This window comes from Mus caroli, chromosome 2 (genome assembly GCF_900094665.2).
Source record: "Mus caroli chromosome 2, CAROLI_EIJ_v1.1, whole genome shotgun sequence".
Classification (NCBI taxonomy): domain Eukaryota; kingdom Metazoa; phylum Chordata; class Mammalia; order Rodentia; family Muridae; genus Mus; species Mus caroli.
In genome coordinates, this window is record NC_034571.1 from 149,787,075 (window position 1) to 149,803,873 (window position 16,799).

Sequence of the window (16,799 nt, forward strand, 5' to 3'; positions counted from 1 at the left end):
AGCAAGGAAAATCATACTCAGAATCTATGTTCATCACAGACGTGTTTGGGTGTGATAAAGAATAAGCTAATTAAAACAACAACAGGAGATACTGCTGCGGCATCCAAGGCACACATGAGCACATAGGCATCAGCCAACCCCAGCCATTGGCCATGGCCCCAGCTGTGGAGGCTGGTGTTCACATTGGTGCTGGCATGATCGACAACCCGATGAACCCAGACAAGACTAAGATAAACTACTTGTCCTCCAGCAGAATAAATATTTCAAATAAAGTCAACCAAAGAAAGTCAGGCCAAACAGCTATTGATTGCTAAAAGCCTGAACTTGAGCCCAATGAATATTCCAAAGTTCACCTCCATGCAGTTTGCCTAAATGGTGATCAATACACAATTACTGCCCCCTTTAAACGTGACCTACGCTACTGTGCTGCCTACCCAAAGAAGGGCTTGCTTTTAAAGTCTTTTGTTTCTTAAATTTGCTTAGGCAGGGAAAAAGGAGGGCCTTGGCTCAGCCAGGCTCCTTTGCCTTTAGTGTTTCAGGCAATCCTATGTCATTTGTGAAATGGTTTCAGTGTATGTTCAACAGAAGCTGAAGGTGCCCTGGTCAGCAGTCATCGTTCAATTCAGGACACCTTTTCCTGGTGGCTAACCAGTGAGCATTTGTAGCTGTGTTTCCTAATTTCTGCCCGAGTGATTATCTGCCCTAGTCATAACCTCTATAAATCCCGGCTTGTAAAGCTGGGTTCAGAAGTCAACCGCAGCAAGAATGAGAATGTTATTTGTGTAGCCTCCTACTAGAATTTCATCTTGAGATAGAAAGTTCTTCCCAGTGGATAGCAAACCTTGTTTGCCTCCTCCTGATATTTAAACTTTAATATTTCTCTTAAATAGGCCCTTTTTACGCCTCCTCGCCCCTCTGCTGCAGTCAGACCTCTTTTTCTATCGCATTTACTCTATTGCCATAGTCTCTGAACCATCCTCCCTGCCCACAAGGTCTGCCCCTCCAGTCCCCTCTTCTCTCTGCTCCTGGACTAAGCCCTTTAATTGTGCCCCTTTTTGGTGCCCACCTTCTCAGTAACTGGATGGCACTGGGCTTCCCCAGCAGCACAGCAGGGGGCCTGGTGAGGGCACATTTGCACACACTGTCCTGATAGGCTTCATTCTCATCTGGCATCCCCTGCCTCGTGATCCCCTCGCTGGCTTCTCCCAGACAAAGCTGCTCTTTCCTTCCTCTTAACATCTTGAACATAATTTCCATCACTTCTGTCCCTTAAAACTGTTTTTACTATCCTTTCCTCAAATCCCTTAAAAATGAGAAACCTCTGGTTTCCAATAGCCAGGACAGTCTTCTTCCTGCCGAAGCCTTCCTCCTGTCTTCAGAGTCAGTGGCTAGGTTGAAGGTCATCTCTGAGTAGCTGGGTGGATGGAGGTGAGAATAGTCATTGCACATCCTGACCACCTTCCTGTCCCCTGGCTTTCTGCAGAGTGTAAGCTGTAGGGTACAGTAACAGCTTTCCTCTTTGACAGGAAAGGTGTCCAACAGGTATTGTGGAGACCAAACACAGGGGCACTTTTCCTGATCACCTCACGTTCATTTGATCTCCCCAGATGGATTCCACTTTTTGGAGCAGAATCCATGTCTTTGTGTGTACTACAGTGCTGAATAAGTGCTCAGTAAACACCGTGCACTTGGGTGGCTGGTTCACCGTCTGTACCCTATTAGGAAGTAAATGATTTGTTTCTGTGTACCGCTTAGAGTGTTAAAGAAAATCATATAAGATTTTAGGAAATTATGCTTGTTACTTTTAGATTTTTTAGATCTTAAAAGTCTCCAAAGCTCTCTGTACTGAAGGTTTGGTTGCCAGCCTGCAGTTCTGTTGGGAAATAGTGGAACCATAATGAAGTAGGGTGTCATGGAAAAGAGTGAGGTCAGTGAGGGGGTATGTCCCTGAAGAGGGACTTGAGGACCACCCCCACCTGCTTCTGAACAGCCCCATTACCACGCAGCCCCATTGTGACATGCTGTGCTCTGTGGGGCCAGGTGAGCACAGAGTAAAACCTCAGAAACAGGCAAGATGAACCTTTCTTCTTTGTAAGGTGTCTCTGGTATCTTGTCACAAACTCCCTAGAGAAATCTACAAAGTGGTAGCCACTAGCAGGATTGCTGAGACCTTTAGCATCAAGGGTAGTATCACCTTTGGTTTGGTTTGGTTTGGTTTGGTTTGGTTTGGTTTGGTTTCTTCTTAAGAGTCACTTAACTTTTCTAATTTTACAAAGTACATGTTCACTGTTGGAAAATGAAAGGCACTAAGAAGTGGCAAAAGGAATACAAAGATGTAGAAAAAAGACTTGTGAAGTCCAGCATAGCTTCATGATAGAAATACCTCAGTGGGGAATAGAAGGATCTTCTGTAACCCTTGGTAGCAGGCACCTGCAGAATGCCCACAGCTAACCCCATACCTCATGGTCAGCAAGTGCATGCTTTCCAGCCACGGTCAGCAGCAAGATGAAATGTCTTCTTAGGCGTTGAACTGCTTATTCCAGACAGGGCAGTTGAACAATGCTGGAAAATAAAAGACATGCAAGCTAGGAAGGAAATAAGATGAAGTTATTTCCTGAGGATTCTATTAGTGCAGCTATTAGGACTAATAAAGAAGTTGTATGATCAGTATAGAAAATTCATTGTATTTCATTGAGACAGGCTTTCACAGTGTAGCTCCAGCTGACCTGTAACTCCCTATGCAGTCTAAACTGGCCTCAGCTCACTCAGGATATCTGCATCCTGAGTGCTGGGATTAAATGAATGGGTCACGTCGCTCCCTGCAAGAAGCATAAACTTTAAGTCAACTCACTGTGGTGATGTCTGCCTATAATCTCAGCCCTTGAGAAGTGGAGGCAGCAAGATTAGGAGTTTGAGGCCAACCTGGAATACATGAGGCTCTGTCTCAAAAAAGAAAGGAGCATCAGTTTTAAAGTGGCACATGTGAAGAGTACTGGGACAGTCCTATGTTCTGCTGTGAAAGAATGAAGCTCGGCCTTACCTCTCATTCACATTTAACTCAGAAAAATCAGAGGCCTAACAGTAAGAAGTCTGAGAAGAAAATACAGGGTAAACGTTTATGACATTGAATGCAGTAATGGTTCCCCAGGTATGACAGCAAAAGACAAAATTAGATACGTTGAACTCTATCAAAACTTGAAGGTTTTATTCTTCAAATGATTCTGTTAAGAAAGTAAGGAGAAGGCTAGAGAGAGCTCAGCTGCTAAAGGTTAAAGTTCACAACCAAAACATCAAGAAAGTAAGGAAAGCGTTTGGCAGAATGAGGAAATGATTTTATCATATCTGTTGAGGGACTTCAGAATATAAGAAAACAAATGCTTAGAACACAGTGATAAAGAGCACTGTTTAAAATAAGCAAAGCAGGCTGGGCTTGGTGCACCCCTCTGAGGCAAGTGGATCTCTGAGTTCTAGGCCAGCCTGGTCTGCATAGTGAGTTCTAAAACAACGAGAGCGACACAGTGAGACCCTGTCTCAAAAAATAATAATAAACATAAACAAACAGATACAAACAAAGCTTCTAAGTGGACGCTTCCCGGAAGACAAAATACAAATGTCCAAGCCCACTAAATGCTCAGCTCTATTAGTTTTCACAGATGTAAGTCAGAACCACCACGATGGGCCTCAGTGGGAACAGGAGCTTCCCACCAGGTCTTACAACATGACTGTGCTCTCTGGAACCTACATGATGGACGTGGGGAACTGACTCCACACATACAGTGGTGTGTGTGCTTCCCCAGCAGCACACTGGGCAGCATTGTTAAAACCACTGGGATAACGAGAACCCAAAGGCAAAGGTTTTCAAGGTGTGGGGCAAGAGGATCCTTGTCACTGATGTAAAGTGACGTGTCCCACTGTGGCGAGCAGTCTAGTGGGTCGGCATAGTTACCCTTGTAACCAGCAGCCCTCCTAACATAGATGTACTCAAGAAAGATGAAGTTCATGTCCCTTGAAATTTTATATATACATGAATATTCACAGCAGCAGTATTTACAATAGAAAATATATATTCACTTGTATACAAATCAACATATAGATAACTATACAATGAACTAGTCACCATTAAAAAGGCGAATGGGGGCTGGAGAGATGGCTCAGTGGGTAAGAGCACCCAACTTCCGAAGGTCCGGAGTTCAAATCCCAGCAACCACATGGTGGCTCACAACCATCTCGTAACGAGATCTGACTCCCTCTTCTGGAGTGTCTGAAGACAGCTACAGTGTACTCACATATAATTAATTAATTAATTAATTAATTAAAGTGAATGGACCACTGACAACCTAGAACACGGGTAAGCCCTGAAAACATGACATCAAGTCACAGAGACCATGTATCATAGCATTTGCTGAAATGCCTCGAGTAGGTGAGTCTGCAGATACCACACAGAGCTGTGGCTGCTGGGAGCTCAGGAGCCAGGGAATGCAACCAGGAACAAAGGGGGGCATGGTTTTCTCACAGGGTGGTGGAAAAGCTCTGTGGTCGGTCGTGGATGTGAGCACACTGCATGTGAGCACACTGATACCACGGAGTTGTACATTCTCAGAGGACAAATCAAATGATGTGGTTTCTAGTAAAGCTATTGAGGGAAGGGGGCTGCTAAGCCACGACCCTCAGTCTGGTCTGCTTCTCTAGTCTTGTGATGTGCTTCCCACAGAATTGTCATAGCTCTTGTGGGAATTTGGACGTTACCATTTGCAACCTTAAGATTTTATTCTTGGGTGGGTAAGAATTTATTCTTTCTATTTTAGATTCTATTAATGTATATGGTATTCTGCTTAGATATTTCATAATGTAAATACTGTCTCAATTTTTCTGTTTTTACGAGGGGATTTTTTTTTCCTAGTAGAATGGGTACACGCTAAGAAAAAAGTTACACACACACACATTGATATTGCTTCTGATGGAATGCATTTGGTTTGTAGGGAGAAGAAGGTCTCCCGGAGTAGTGCCCTGAAGGTGCTGGACCATGCCATGATTGGGCCTGAAGGCACAGACAACTGCCACAAGTTTGTTGACATTCTTGGCTTACGGACCATCTTTCCACTCTTCATGAAGTCTCCTCGGAAAATCAAGAAGGTGGGAACCACAGAGAAGGAGCATGAAGGTAGGGTTCACTGTAGGGACCGCTGGGAGAGTTAGCTGGGTCCTGCCGAGGGAGAGCACTCACTTGTGTCTGTCTGCTGTTCCGAGTGTGGCAAAGCAACCCGGAGACTAAGGGTGACCTTTGTGGGTCTGGCTCTGCGTATGCCTGAATCCTGGAGGGTCGACTCCCTCTGGCCTGTGTGTGTGCGTGCGTGAGAGGCTTTGTGTTCCTCCCTGTAATTTGCGGTGAGGTGTCTCTCTGATGGAAGACCCTTTTGCAAAGAGTAATGAGGTGGCACCACATGTCACCTCCGGAGTGGTGCTTTCATGTATTTCTGTATTAAAGTATGATTCAGCCAACATCAGGAATTGCCGGAATAAACTATTTACAGCCCAGGTTCCCCTTTTTATGTTTCTCCTCCCTGATGGAGCATACTCCTAGCAAAATGCTGCTGTGAATTGTGAGGCCGTAACCAGAGTAGTTACCGCCAGGCCAGTGTCTTCCTGGTATTGTCTGGTGGCCTGCAGCATCCCTCCCCCAGTAAATAGCTGCAATGCAATCTGGAAAGCCGGCGATTTATGGGCATTGACAGCTCTGCTGGAGGCTAGCAGACACTTGCACCCGAGAATTTACATGGTTGGATGGCTATTTTAAAGTGCAGGAGCGTGCAGAGAGACAGGAAGCAGTGCATGGGAAAGAGGAAAGAGACCTGAGCTACTTAGGAAAACTCAGTGGCTCTGTCAAGAGGCACCATGTCCCATGGTTTGGGTGACTTTCCTCAGTGATTGGTAGAGTTGGCCTAGACACCTGCCATATCTGCTGTACCCCTCCCTCACCCCTGTCTGTCTCAAGTAGACCTGGCCCTGTCTCCCGAAACTTGAAGATCATTTGAGTGATCATATGAGCTCTCTAGAGGCAGCACTAAGACGAGAACAAGTTAGAGACCTCATCAGATTCCCGTCGGATATTGACCAAGCTAGCTGTAAACGAGTTAACCCCTCTGCCAGCCTTTTTCTTTCTCTGTGGAACTCAGCTGGAAGAGGCCCTGGGAGGAGAAATGAGGGCCTGGATATCTAGACAGGCTTATGGCAGCCACCATTCAGTGGTGCCAGGTTCTGCTCGAGCCATGTTGCTCACAGTCTGGTTTAGGCCTCACCACCAGTGGAGAAGATGGTGGTATCTTTGCTTATTCTTAAAGAAAATCAGCTCACACAGGGAGCAGTGTGTGAGTTCTTGTGTGTTTATGTGGATATATGTGTGTGCATATATGTGTATGCATACATGGGGAGATCAGAGAACTTCAGATGTTGCTCCTTGGCAGCTGTCTACTTTGTTTCTTAAGACACACAGAGACCCTCTGGCCTGGGGCTTACTAATTTGATAAGCCAATGTGGCCAGCAGACCCAAGAGGTCCTTCTATCTCTGTTGCCCCAGTACAAGTACCACCGCTTTCACTTGGGTCCTAGGGATAAACTTGGGTTCTCACGCTGGCAAGACAGGCACTTTACCAACTGAGCCATCTCCTCCTGCCCCTAGCTGGCCCCATCCAGACCCTTGGTCTAAAATCTGAGGGAATGAGACTAGTGAACTAAGCTGTGATGTCTGTGCCTTCAACTCCTGAGGTCTGAGCCCTAGTTGCCAAAACTGCTTCATAAGCCGGCGACTCTTCACACTGCTGTGTCCAACCTGCTGTCTTCTGCTGAGAGCCTTGACGCTGCTTTGAGCATGTGTGGAGAGAGGGTGAAGGAAAACAGCCCTGAGCCAGCTCTTGTTCATGTGCAGGGATCTGAGAAGAGGAAGTGACAGATTCAGAGAGCAGCTGTTTTCCTGCTGAAAAATGTGCCCGGTGGCATGCTGGTGACAGAACATTGCCTTTAGAGTGCCCACATTAGGAATCGGATAACATTATATTAGTGGGGGCAATGGCTTGGGAAGACAGCTCCTAGAAGGCATGTTGGGCTGTAACGGCTAGCGAGGATAAGCCGTGCATCCCGCACACAGCAGCACCCAGAAGTAGAAGGAAGGCCCGAGGACAAAGCACCGCCCTGCCTTCTGCCACCCCCCAGCTGCGCATCCTGGCAAACTCCCACAATCTTTAAATGGTGGGAAGACTAGATACGGCACATCATGCCAGGTTTCTTTACCCTGCCTTGTCCCCTGTGCAAGCCCTGTGCTCTGACTGCTGTCTATGCCCTTCTGATGCAAGTGTGCCAGGTCTGTGTGCCACAGCAGAGCACAGTGACCTCTCACCATCAGGATTGCTTGTGACTAGGTTCCTCTCAGGCTTCCATTGGCCCTTTGCACTGTTGGCAGTACTTAGTGCTCATCAATTGGCCTGGCTAGCAGCTAGTCATCCTTAGTTGGATGTCTCTTTCTCAGACAGGCAGTCCCTCTAATTAATGCATCTTGGTTCTAGGACTTGGTCCCCAACCCATGACATTAAAGAATCGGTGTGCTTGTCATCTCTGGGTCCCACTGCCTAGCCTGGTGCTTGATGTGTAAATAAGAGCACAATAAATGTTTGGAGGCTGCTAGTTTTAACACCTTCCCTGGAAGACTTCATGAAGGTCAGCACAGGCTTGAGCCTCTCCCCAACTTGCTAAAGGCGTATAGCTGAGTAGTTCACACCGATGGTTCTCAGTGATGTATGCCTTTAATAAGGGCCTTTCATCCAGGTTCTTCTGAAGTAGAAGTAAGACCTTTGCTAGGCACATTGGATTCTGTCACTCTGGCTTAGAGTTGATAGTAGCTGTACCCTCAGGGGCCCAGTATGCACAGAGCTTCATCATAGGTAAGGCCTGCCCAGGACAAGCTTCTGGTGGTGCTCAGATTCCTAATTAATCATCATGCAAAGGGAATTCGTTCCCCAGTCTGGAAACTGCCTAGAATGTCCCCTTTTCTTTCTTAGCAAGTTTTAGATTTGTCTTACATCCTGGTTGCCTTAAGTCCATTCTGGTACAGTCTCAGCCCTGTCACCTCAGGACCTGCCCCAAGCAACTGCAGTGGCAGTTTAGCCTGGTGGCACAGGTAGCTCACTGCTAATCATGTGCGATCTTGGGCACATTCTAAATTCTCTCTCTGAGCCTCAGCTGCCTGGTCTATAAAATAGTGGGACTTGAATCCCCCACTCTGGCTGTGTATAAGGGCCAGATGGAAGGACAGTCGTAGTAAGACTACTGCTGCTGCTCTACATCCGCATGGTGGTCCCACCAACTGTGGATTGAGAACGTGAGACACACCAACTGTCAGTAGTGAGCATGTGCAGTCTCTTCTGAGTGTGTGTCAGTCATTATTTCTCAAGCAATATAGCTTTCTCATACAGCTTTTACATTGCAGTTATTATGGTGATCTAGAGATGATTGATTGATTTGTTGATTGATTTGTTGATTGATTGGCTTGAGACAAGCACCCTTGGATGGCTTGGATCTGTTGTGAGATCAGACTGGCCTTGAACTCAAAGAGATCTGTCTGTCCTTCTTCCTCAGTGCTGTGTACTGTGGCTTGATGATTTAACGAATATGGGAGGCTATTTCTGGATTATATGCAAATAGTGTGCTATTTTATTTAAAGGACTTTGGCAACTACATGTTTTGTTATCTCTGCCAGGCCCTGGGCCTAATCCCCTCTCAGATACTGTGAGATGGCTTTTTATGCCTATCATAGACCCTACAATTAAATAAAAGTGTTATTTCTGTCTCATAACAATATTGCTGGCAGTTTTGTATATCTGTGCCTTGGCCACACAACCCAGCCCTTTCTAGAAGTCTTGGGGTGAACTTGACAATAGGAAGACTGTAAGTATGCATGTTTGTTTGTGTGCAAGCGCAAGTAGAGGCCAGAGTCAATGTCTCCATTGTTCTCCACCCAAATTTTTAAGATAAGGTCTTCCACTGAGTGGCTGGTTCTAGGAATCCTCCTGTCTCTGCCTCGTCATCACTGGGACTGTAGGCAAGCACTTCACCAAATGAGCCACCTATCTCCCTGAGCCCTGGGAGAGAGAGCTCCTCCTTGGTGGAGAGGTCCAGCTGAATACCATGGTATCCGAAGCCAGCTATGGCCTCTCAGCCAATAGGAGGGGTTGAGAAAGGAGAGCTTCTAGACTCCAGACTCCTGAGAGGAGGATGAAACAGAACTGCCCTCAGAACCTCAAACTGCTGGTAATTGGTTCCTCTTTTGTGAGTCTGGGTGGGGAAGGAAAAGAATTATTGTAATTGAAATCCATTCAGGTTTGCATAATAAAACCTTCAGAAATAGATCTGGGGAGGCACTTAGTGTGGGGGATGGGTCAGAAAGAGCCACTTGCCCTTGGGTGCAGTAATATGACTGGCTGCCTCCTTGGATTTATAAAGAATTGCACAGTGTGTATTGTCTCCTTGGTTTTAACTACTTTAGCATAGGCAGGGAGGATAAAAGAACTGGGATCCAGAAATGGCATCTGACCTTTACTTCCCGGCTCTCTTTTAAATTCTTATTAAAATAGGCCCAATTTTCCTTGTATTGCCTCATTAGGTAGGTGAGTTATTGAGTTTGTAGCCGTTCTAGTTAATTGCGCTGTTTTAACATGGTTCCCCTGGAGGCTGTTAAGAGCTTTGAGGGGGTGAGCTCCCAAGCAGTGTAGGTGTGTGGCATGCTTGCTGGGCATGCGCGTGCATTTCCACCTTATCCACAGTGACAGTGGTTGATAGCAGGTCAGCGCTTTGAAGACGACTTTTCTGTTGTCAGTGAAGGGTTTTAAGTGATTCTAGTCAACTCCGCATGTCAGGAAACATGTTGATGCCCCAGGCTTCCTGGACTTCTAACAGAACAAAAGAACAGGCCAGGCTCCCATGACACTCCTCAGATCCTGCAAGGGTCAGAACAGAAAGGGCATGGCTTCTCAGCAGTCAGACATAAGGGGACTTTGGTCAGCCCAGAGGAAAAGGAAGCACTGTTACAGACTGCTGGTTAGGCATGATGGCATCCCATCCTTTTGTGCAAGCGTAGGATGGAATTAACACTGTGGTTAAAATAGGGCAGAGACCTTAGGATATGGCAGGGCTTGTGTGCACAGGGAAGATAGTGACCTGCCAATCCTGCAGAGTCGTGTCTGCTCTTCCCAGGCTCTAGCTCCATGTTCCCTGCTTCTGCCTGCCCTGCAGCCTCCCTGCTCACTTACACAGGTGTCACTTGCACCACTGGCCTGCGTGCTCCCCTCAAGACTTTGACCTCCATTTGTCCCTGGCTCCCAGACCTTGATCCTCTTCTGTCTCCCAAGGCCTGGTCAGCACAGCTAATCACCCACAGATACACCACATAGTCAGCAGGCCTCTTCCTTCCCTGCTCCAGCACTGTTCCTGCTGCCCACAGAAGCCAGCAGCCCGTGTGTACCTCTACGATTCCCCGTGTGCACTTTGTTTTTAAACTATGACTTCTACCTCATAAAAGTCTCCACCAGCTCTCTCTGTTGCCTTGGCTACCGGTGTCACCTCAGTGAACTTCTCTGCAATCCTCATATCTAGCTCCTTGAACCCAGTTCCTGAGTCCTCTCTGTCTCAAAGGCAGTAAATGAGTCAGAACTCCCAGCCTTTAGCAGTCTTTTAGGAAAGGAAAAAATAGCCAAGGGTGTAAAGTTGGTTAGGTAGATATTAATCACAGAATTCCATTAGCAATTACAAAGACCTTCCTGACAAGAGGATTTCATCATTAAAGATAACAGAGCAAGGGCCTTAGAGAAGAGGAAGGTGGAGGGGAGAGGGCAAGGACCGAGCACTAGGCCAGGACATCCCTGTGTACATCGTCCACAGCCCTTCAGCTCAGGGTCATTTTCTCTTCTAAAGGTTCAGCGACGCTGAGCCTTGACGACATCACCACCAGGTCAGTCACTAAGAGAAGACTGAGACTCCCTCCACTCGGATCACAGTTCTCATTATTTCTTCTCGTGAGCCAGGGCTGCCTTGCCCAGGAGCTGGGGCTGCCTTGCCCGTTTGTTTTGCTCGCTTAGTTACATGAGCTCTTAATCAGAAAACTCACTTCATTACAAGTCGTCATGGTGGAAGCCGTTCTTGTTTAGCTCTTTTTCATTTGGAATGTGAACCATTCCCTGCAGGCTTATATGTTGAAAGCCTAGTCCCTAGCTGGGTGGTGCTGTTTTGGAAATGTGAGGATATGGGGACCCAACTGGAGAAGTCACTGGAGCTATGTTCTGTGGGGCTAAACTTGGTTCCTTTCTCTCTCCTCCTGGCTACTTTCCTGCTGCCCTGAGGTGAGCCGCTTTCCTTAGCATAGTCCAGAAGTGAGGGAGCCCACCAGGTGGACCAAAATCTGCTATCATGAGCCAGAATGTCTCCTTTTCTCCTTGAATTGTTTGTCCCATCCTCCAGAAGTCTAACATTATCCTTTTGAATCTGAGATTGTGAAGGGGAAGGCAGTGACTTGGTAAAAGTGTGGCTGGGCATTTCTAGTGCCTGCCATATGCTTGGTACATGATAGGTGTTCAGTGCATGCTGGGGACGCCAATAAATGAGTTTATGTCGCACCCACATGGTGTGTGGTGACTGCCACCAAGGTCCGGCCAGGATTTCAGAGCGTGACTGAATCTGTATTTCTTAAACATACATGGGGTTTCTACTCCAAGAAGTTGCTCAGTAATAGTCCATATAGATTTGCTCCTTAGTCTCTAAGAACAAATGCTCTACTCACCTTTCTGAGTTATGGAAGGACTGAGCTAGCTTCCATATTAATATGGAATTATTAGTTCCATATTATTAATAATGGAAATAATAATTGTTATTCTTAATATTAATAAATGTTATTTTATGGTAGGCCATCATGTAACACTGACCCCAGGCAGCACCCCTTCATAAGTGTTGTGTTAGAGCAGAGGTGCTTAAATGTTTCCACTCAAGAAATTTGTATGTAATCCTTGGTATAATAGTACATAAACTATAAGCATAGAAAGTCAACATTTGGGGCTGGAGAGAGAGCACTTCGTTAGGAACACTTGCTGCTCTTGGAGAGGACCAGGTTTGGTTTCCATCGTCTGTATCACCAGGTAGCTAAGAGCTGACTGAAAGTCAGGCTTCAAACCATCTGACACCCTCCATGGGTGCTGCATGCCCATGTACACACACACACACACACACACACACACACACACACCATCCTCATGTGCTGCATGCCCATGCACACACACATAGAAAAATAGATTGATAAATGTCAGCATTCACTGATAATAATAAATAAAGTTGCTCTAAAACAATTTTGGTATATATAGTTTTTTCATTTATTATAGATAAAACAGATTGGGATACTAATGAAGATGGATATACAGTTTGTCTGAGTATTTGATCTAGAGCATTTTCAGAGATGCTTCTCAGAGTTTAGGTTTGATTATCCCCAGTGCTGAAAATACCACGTCATAAAGCTGCACAGTGCGCAGTGGCAGAAGAATGTCTAGGATAGTTTCAGAGAATCTGGGGAATTCTCTCCTAATCCCAAACCAAAATTCACTTAATGACTTTTTATGAAACTCAAGTCAGCAATTCAAACGGCAGTTTTTAACATCAAACATTCTAACACAAAACAATCAAAAGATACACTAAATCAATATGTGGATGCTGAGGAATAACAGTAGGAAAATATTAACAGTCTTTGTTTTCCACAATTAAACCATTATGTTTCCATACAAGCTGAAAACTTCATGTGTGCAGTAAAAACGCTGGCTCAGAGCATGCAGTAGTCTCAAATCTGCACCAAGACATCCTAGGCTGAGTTCTCTGGTATGAAGACACAAAGTACTCATAGGTATGTTCAGAGCCATAGCTGCTGTGACGTCACACAGAGGACACACGTCATGCCAGACACACCTCCGACTTATTCCTTGTTTGGGTTTGATTTTGACTTGTTGGTCATTCAGAAACACACACAGTATTGAGCACGCCCCCGGTTTCATTAGTGGTGCTGCTGTGAGGATGGCTTCTCGTTCACATTCCTCTGCTTCTACTATCTCGGCAGTTAAAGTATGTACCTGATAAAGACTTCACTTGGTTTCTTGAACCTGCCAGTCTTGGAGCTGGGCTGTATGTGTGTGTGTCAGTTCTGTGTGGAACATCAGACAAAAACCTTCCCAGAGAGTATTCAACAGGAAGTTCCAGGAGCCCACTTTTCCACAGAACCCATGCCAGAGCTTGCAAACTCAGCTCCTCTCTTCCCAAGCCTAAACAGTTAGTTGTTGGCAAGGGAACAGTGAGAAGGAGGTGTGATGACACTGGGCGTGTACTGATGGACCCTTGATGCAGAATACAGAGGAGGAGCCTTGCTGCTGCTTTGTGGTGAAAGCCTTGTAACCAAACACTTTCTGGATCAGTGTCCTTTCCCTCCCTCCAGTTGTCTCAGCACTCCACCCCTACCCCACCCTTGCCAGGGATGGCAGAGTGTAGGATGCTGAAACAAGGCACTGTGCTTAAGTTTTGAGTGTTGTGATCTGACTTGCTAACTGGCTTACGTCCTTCAGGATTTACACAGGCAGCACTCTCTTGTTTGCCCCTAGGAAGACAGAGAGAGGTACACTCACCATCCTGGAGGGAGTACTTCCCTTGGGTCCAGGGTGTGGGGTGTGGGGGGAGGAAGCAGGCTATCCTCTAAAAGACACGGGCCTTTACCCGTGCTTTAGCAATTAGACTTTTCTCTCTTCTCTTTGCCATCTTTTTCTTCTCTTAGAGTTTGCCGGTTCCCAAGCACCTTTTAAGTTTCAGATGCAGAATTTGAGCTGAGGTCAGGTTCAAACCGCCTTCCAGCAGCAGCTGTGGGGTCTTTTGTTGGGTGTTGAGAAACAGCACAGGGCTGAGGAGAAAGATTGCTTTTACAGGCAGGCTGACCAGCAGTTCAGACCCCAGCTCTATTCGCAGGCTGTTGAGTGGCCTTGGGCAAGTTATTTCTTTTGTTTGAACTTGAAATTCCACTTGAGTCAAGCAAGACTGGTAACCTCCTCCCTTGAGGTTGTACAAAGTAATAATTGGGAATATCCTGTATTCAGCCCCCAGCAGTGGGGTACGGTGACTAATGTTGGATTCCTTCAGAGGTAGGTTCTGTGCTTATATGTGCAGTACAGACTCCTGCTTTTGTGGACATAGAACCCATTTATGATCCAATCTGTGGAAAGGTTGGATCCTAACAGGAATTATCAGCGCAGGATAGTCACTGTTAACATAATGGCCTGTAAGCCTGGGCCTCAGGAGTGAGGTTCATCCCTGCCTGGATGACATGCCAGCTTTGTTCTGGCTTCAGGCTCCCATTCTTGACTGCCTTCACTAGGGCTGGGGCCCGGGGGCTGATTTCTAAAGAAAGATGCTCCTTCACGAGGTAAGCATTAGTTCCTCTCTGTGCCAGGCTGCTGTTCTAGATGGAAGATGAACAAACCCACAGTCCAGCCAGCAAGACAGAAACCCGCATTTATGTCACAAGGTAAAGATGGAAGACGAGCGTGCTCACAGCTCATGGAGAAAACAGACAAAACTTGCATTTCTATGCCAAGGTGGAAGGATGCTTGAGGTCCTGTGGCTACCTGAGTCATATGTTGGTAGATGCTGAGTAGTAATGTCAGGGGAAAACCACATATAGAAAAGACAGAAGGGACAGACTTACAGACTCAGACAGACAGTGATCCTTAAACCTGGCCACCATCAGCATCTTATAGAGCCTGTATGTTCCTTACTGTCTACCCACACCACCTCTGCGAGCCCTGGAGTGTGTCTGAGGCTCTTCTGACCCCAGCCTGTAGAGGGAAATTAGAACATTACACAGAAGCCAGAGCTGTGCGGGGCCTGAGTTCACCAGGGACAGACACAAGACCTTCCTGGCGCGGGGGAAATGTTCATTTGAGTTAGCTCTTGTTGCTGTTATGTTAATAACTTTATTATTTCATACCAAAAGGACCTCCCGAATTTTCACAGATCAAAGGTATAGCATTAATTTCCGTTATCGTGGACTTTTAAGCTAATATATGGAAAATTCCATGTTGAGTCCTGAGGGGAAGGTAGAGAACAGCTCCCTTTCCTGTGTTCCCTTTGCAGTTTTCAGTGTGTCCAGTAGCCAGGTTAGCTCTTTTGTGGCATTAGGAGAATTCTCATTCTGGATATAGAATTTCTTTTGGTGCATTTATAGTGTTGTCAATAGGAATATGATAGTGTTTGTTTATGATCTTGGTTAAATTTTATAGGAATGGTTTAGTATGTAATTATATCTTTTATAGAAATCAAACAAACACCACCAACAACTGAAGAACAGCCAGACCGTTTTTTAGGTTACCTCTGTAGTATTGTAAATAGCCCCAAAACAAAGAAACAACAGAAACTAGTCAGTTATTAACTGTGAACTATGGCTTATTAAAATTCGACACATAATCTCTGCTGGGATGCGGTTTCTAGCCTCACCATTTGAAGGCTGTTTATCCTTAGTCCTCATCCCTTTTGGCCTAATCCTTACCACGTCTTCTTGTTGCCGCACTTGACCTGTGAGAGCACAAGCAAGGAACCAACCGTGGGTTTAGAGGTGGTGCGGATGGACTGTTAGAAACTGAGCCCAGAATTTCCTGTGTCTTCAAAATGAAAACAGTATGGGTTTTGTCTGGCCTTGGGTTTATTTTGTTGGCTTTGTTTTCAGATGCCATAATTGATTGTGTCCCTTCCCTTCCCCAGCTTCTCCTAGCTCCTCCCCATCTCCTTGTCCTCACAGCTTCATGTTCATCTCTAGTTCTCCCAGTGTCTTTCTAAATAAACAAACAAAAATTGAAACAGACAAAAAAAGTAAAGAAAATCAGTAAGACAAACATCACACACACACACACACACACACACACACACACGCACGCACACGCGCCCGCCTCATGGAGTCTGCTTTGTGTTGGCCAACTGTTCCTAGGCATAGGCCTGCCCTGGAGTGTGGTTGATATGCCCAGTGCCACTCCATGAAAAAACGAGTTTTTCCTTCCCCAGCACCTGCCAGTTATGGCTTCTTGGTTAGGGCTGGGGATTTTTATTCAACAGAACTGATGCACATGTGAACTCAGACTGTGACGGCCTTGTTTTTAATTGTAAACTAAAGCCCCTCGCCTATAGAGAGCTTGATTTAAACTCTTTTCCTACTTTGCCTCTTGCTCTGTAGCCCTGCATAAATAGTCTCCATCTCTCAGTGGTAACCCTTTTGGCCTGTCTCACTTTGTCTGCCTCAAACCCAAGATGTATTGGCCCACCACATCTTCCCTGCCTGGGGCTTTCCAGAGCTGGTGCTCAATGCTGTTCGGCCTCCAGACTTTGCTCCTAGGAATGACTGCTCTGTAACCTTGCTCTGTCCCTCTATTGACCCCTCTTTAAAAATGACATCAACTTACAGCTTTCAATCCTAGTTGGTTGGTGACACTTGAGGAGCTTTGATAAAATGCTTGGACCTGGCCTTCTCCAGGAGTCTTGAGCCTTGGAGCATTGGTATTTTTTTTAATTTATCATTTTTTTAAAAGATTCATTTATTTATTATATGTAAGTACACTGTAGCTGTCTTCAGACAATCCAGAAGAGGGAGTCAGATCTTGTTACGGATGGTTGTGAGCCACCATGTGGTTGCTGGAATTTGAACTCCGAACCTTCAGAAGAGCAGTCAGGTGCTCTTACTCACTGAGCCATCTCAC

At 45.9% G+C, this 16,799-nt stretch overlaps 1 protein-coding gene across 1 annotated transcript in view; it reads left to right on the forward strand.

The window, feature by feature from the left end:
* The window catches only part of Ctnnbl1 (catenin beta like 1), a 158,905-nt gene that overhangs the window by 97,173 nt on the left and 44,933 nt on the right, over nucleotides 1–16,799 (forward strand). Inside the window, exon 11 of the mRNA XM_021154657.2 lies at nucleotides 4,980–5,161. Within this exon, the coding sequence (XP_021010316.1) occupies nucleotides 4,980–5,161 (182 nt within the window). The remainder of the gene's footprint in view (nucleotides 1–4,979; nucleotides 5,162–16,799) is intronic.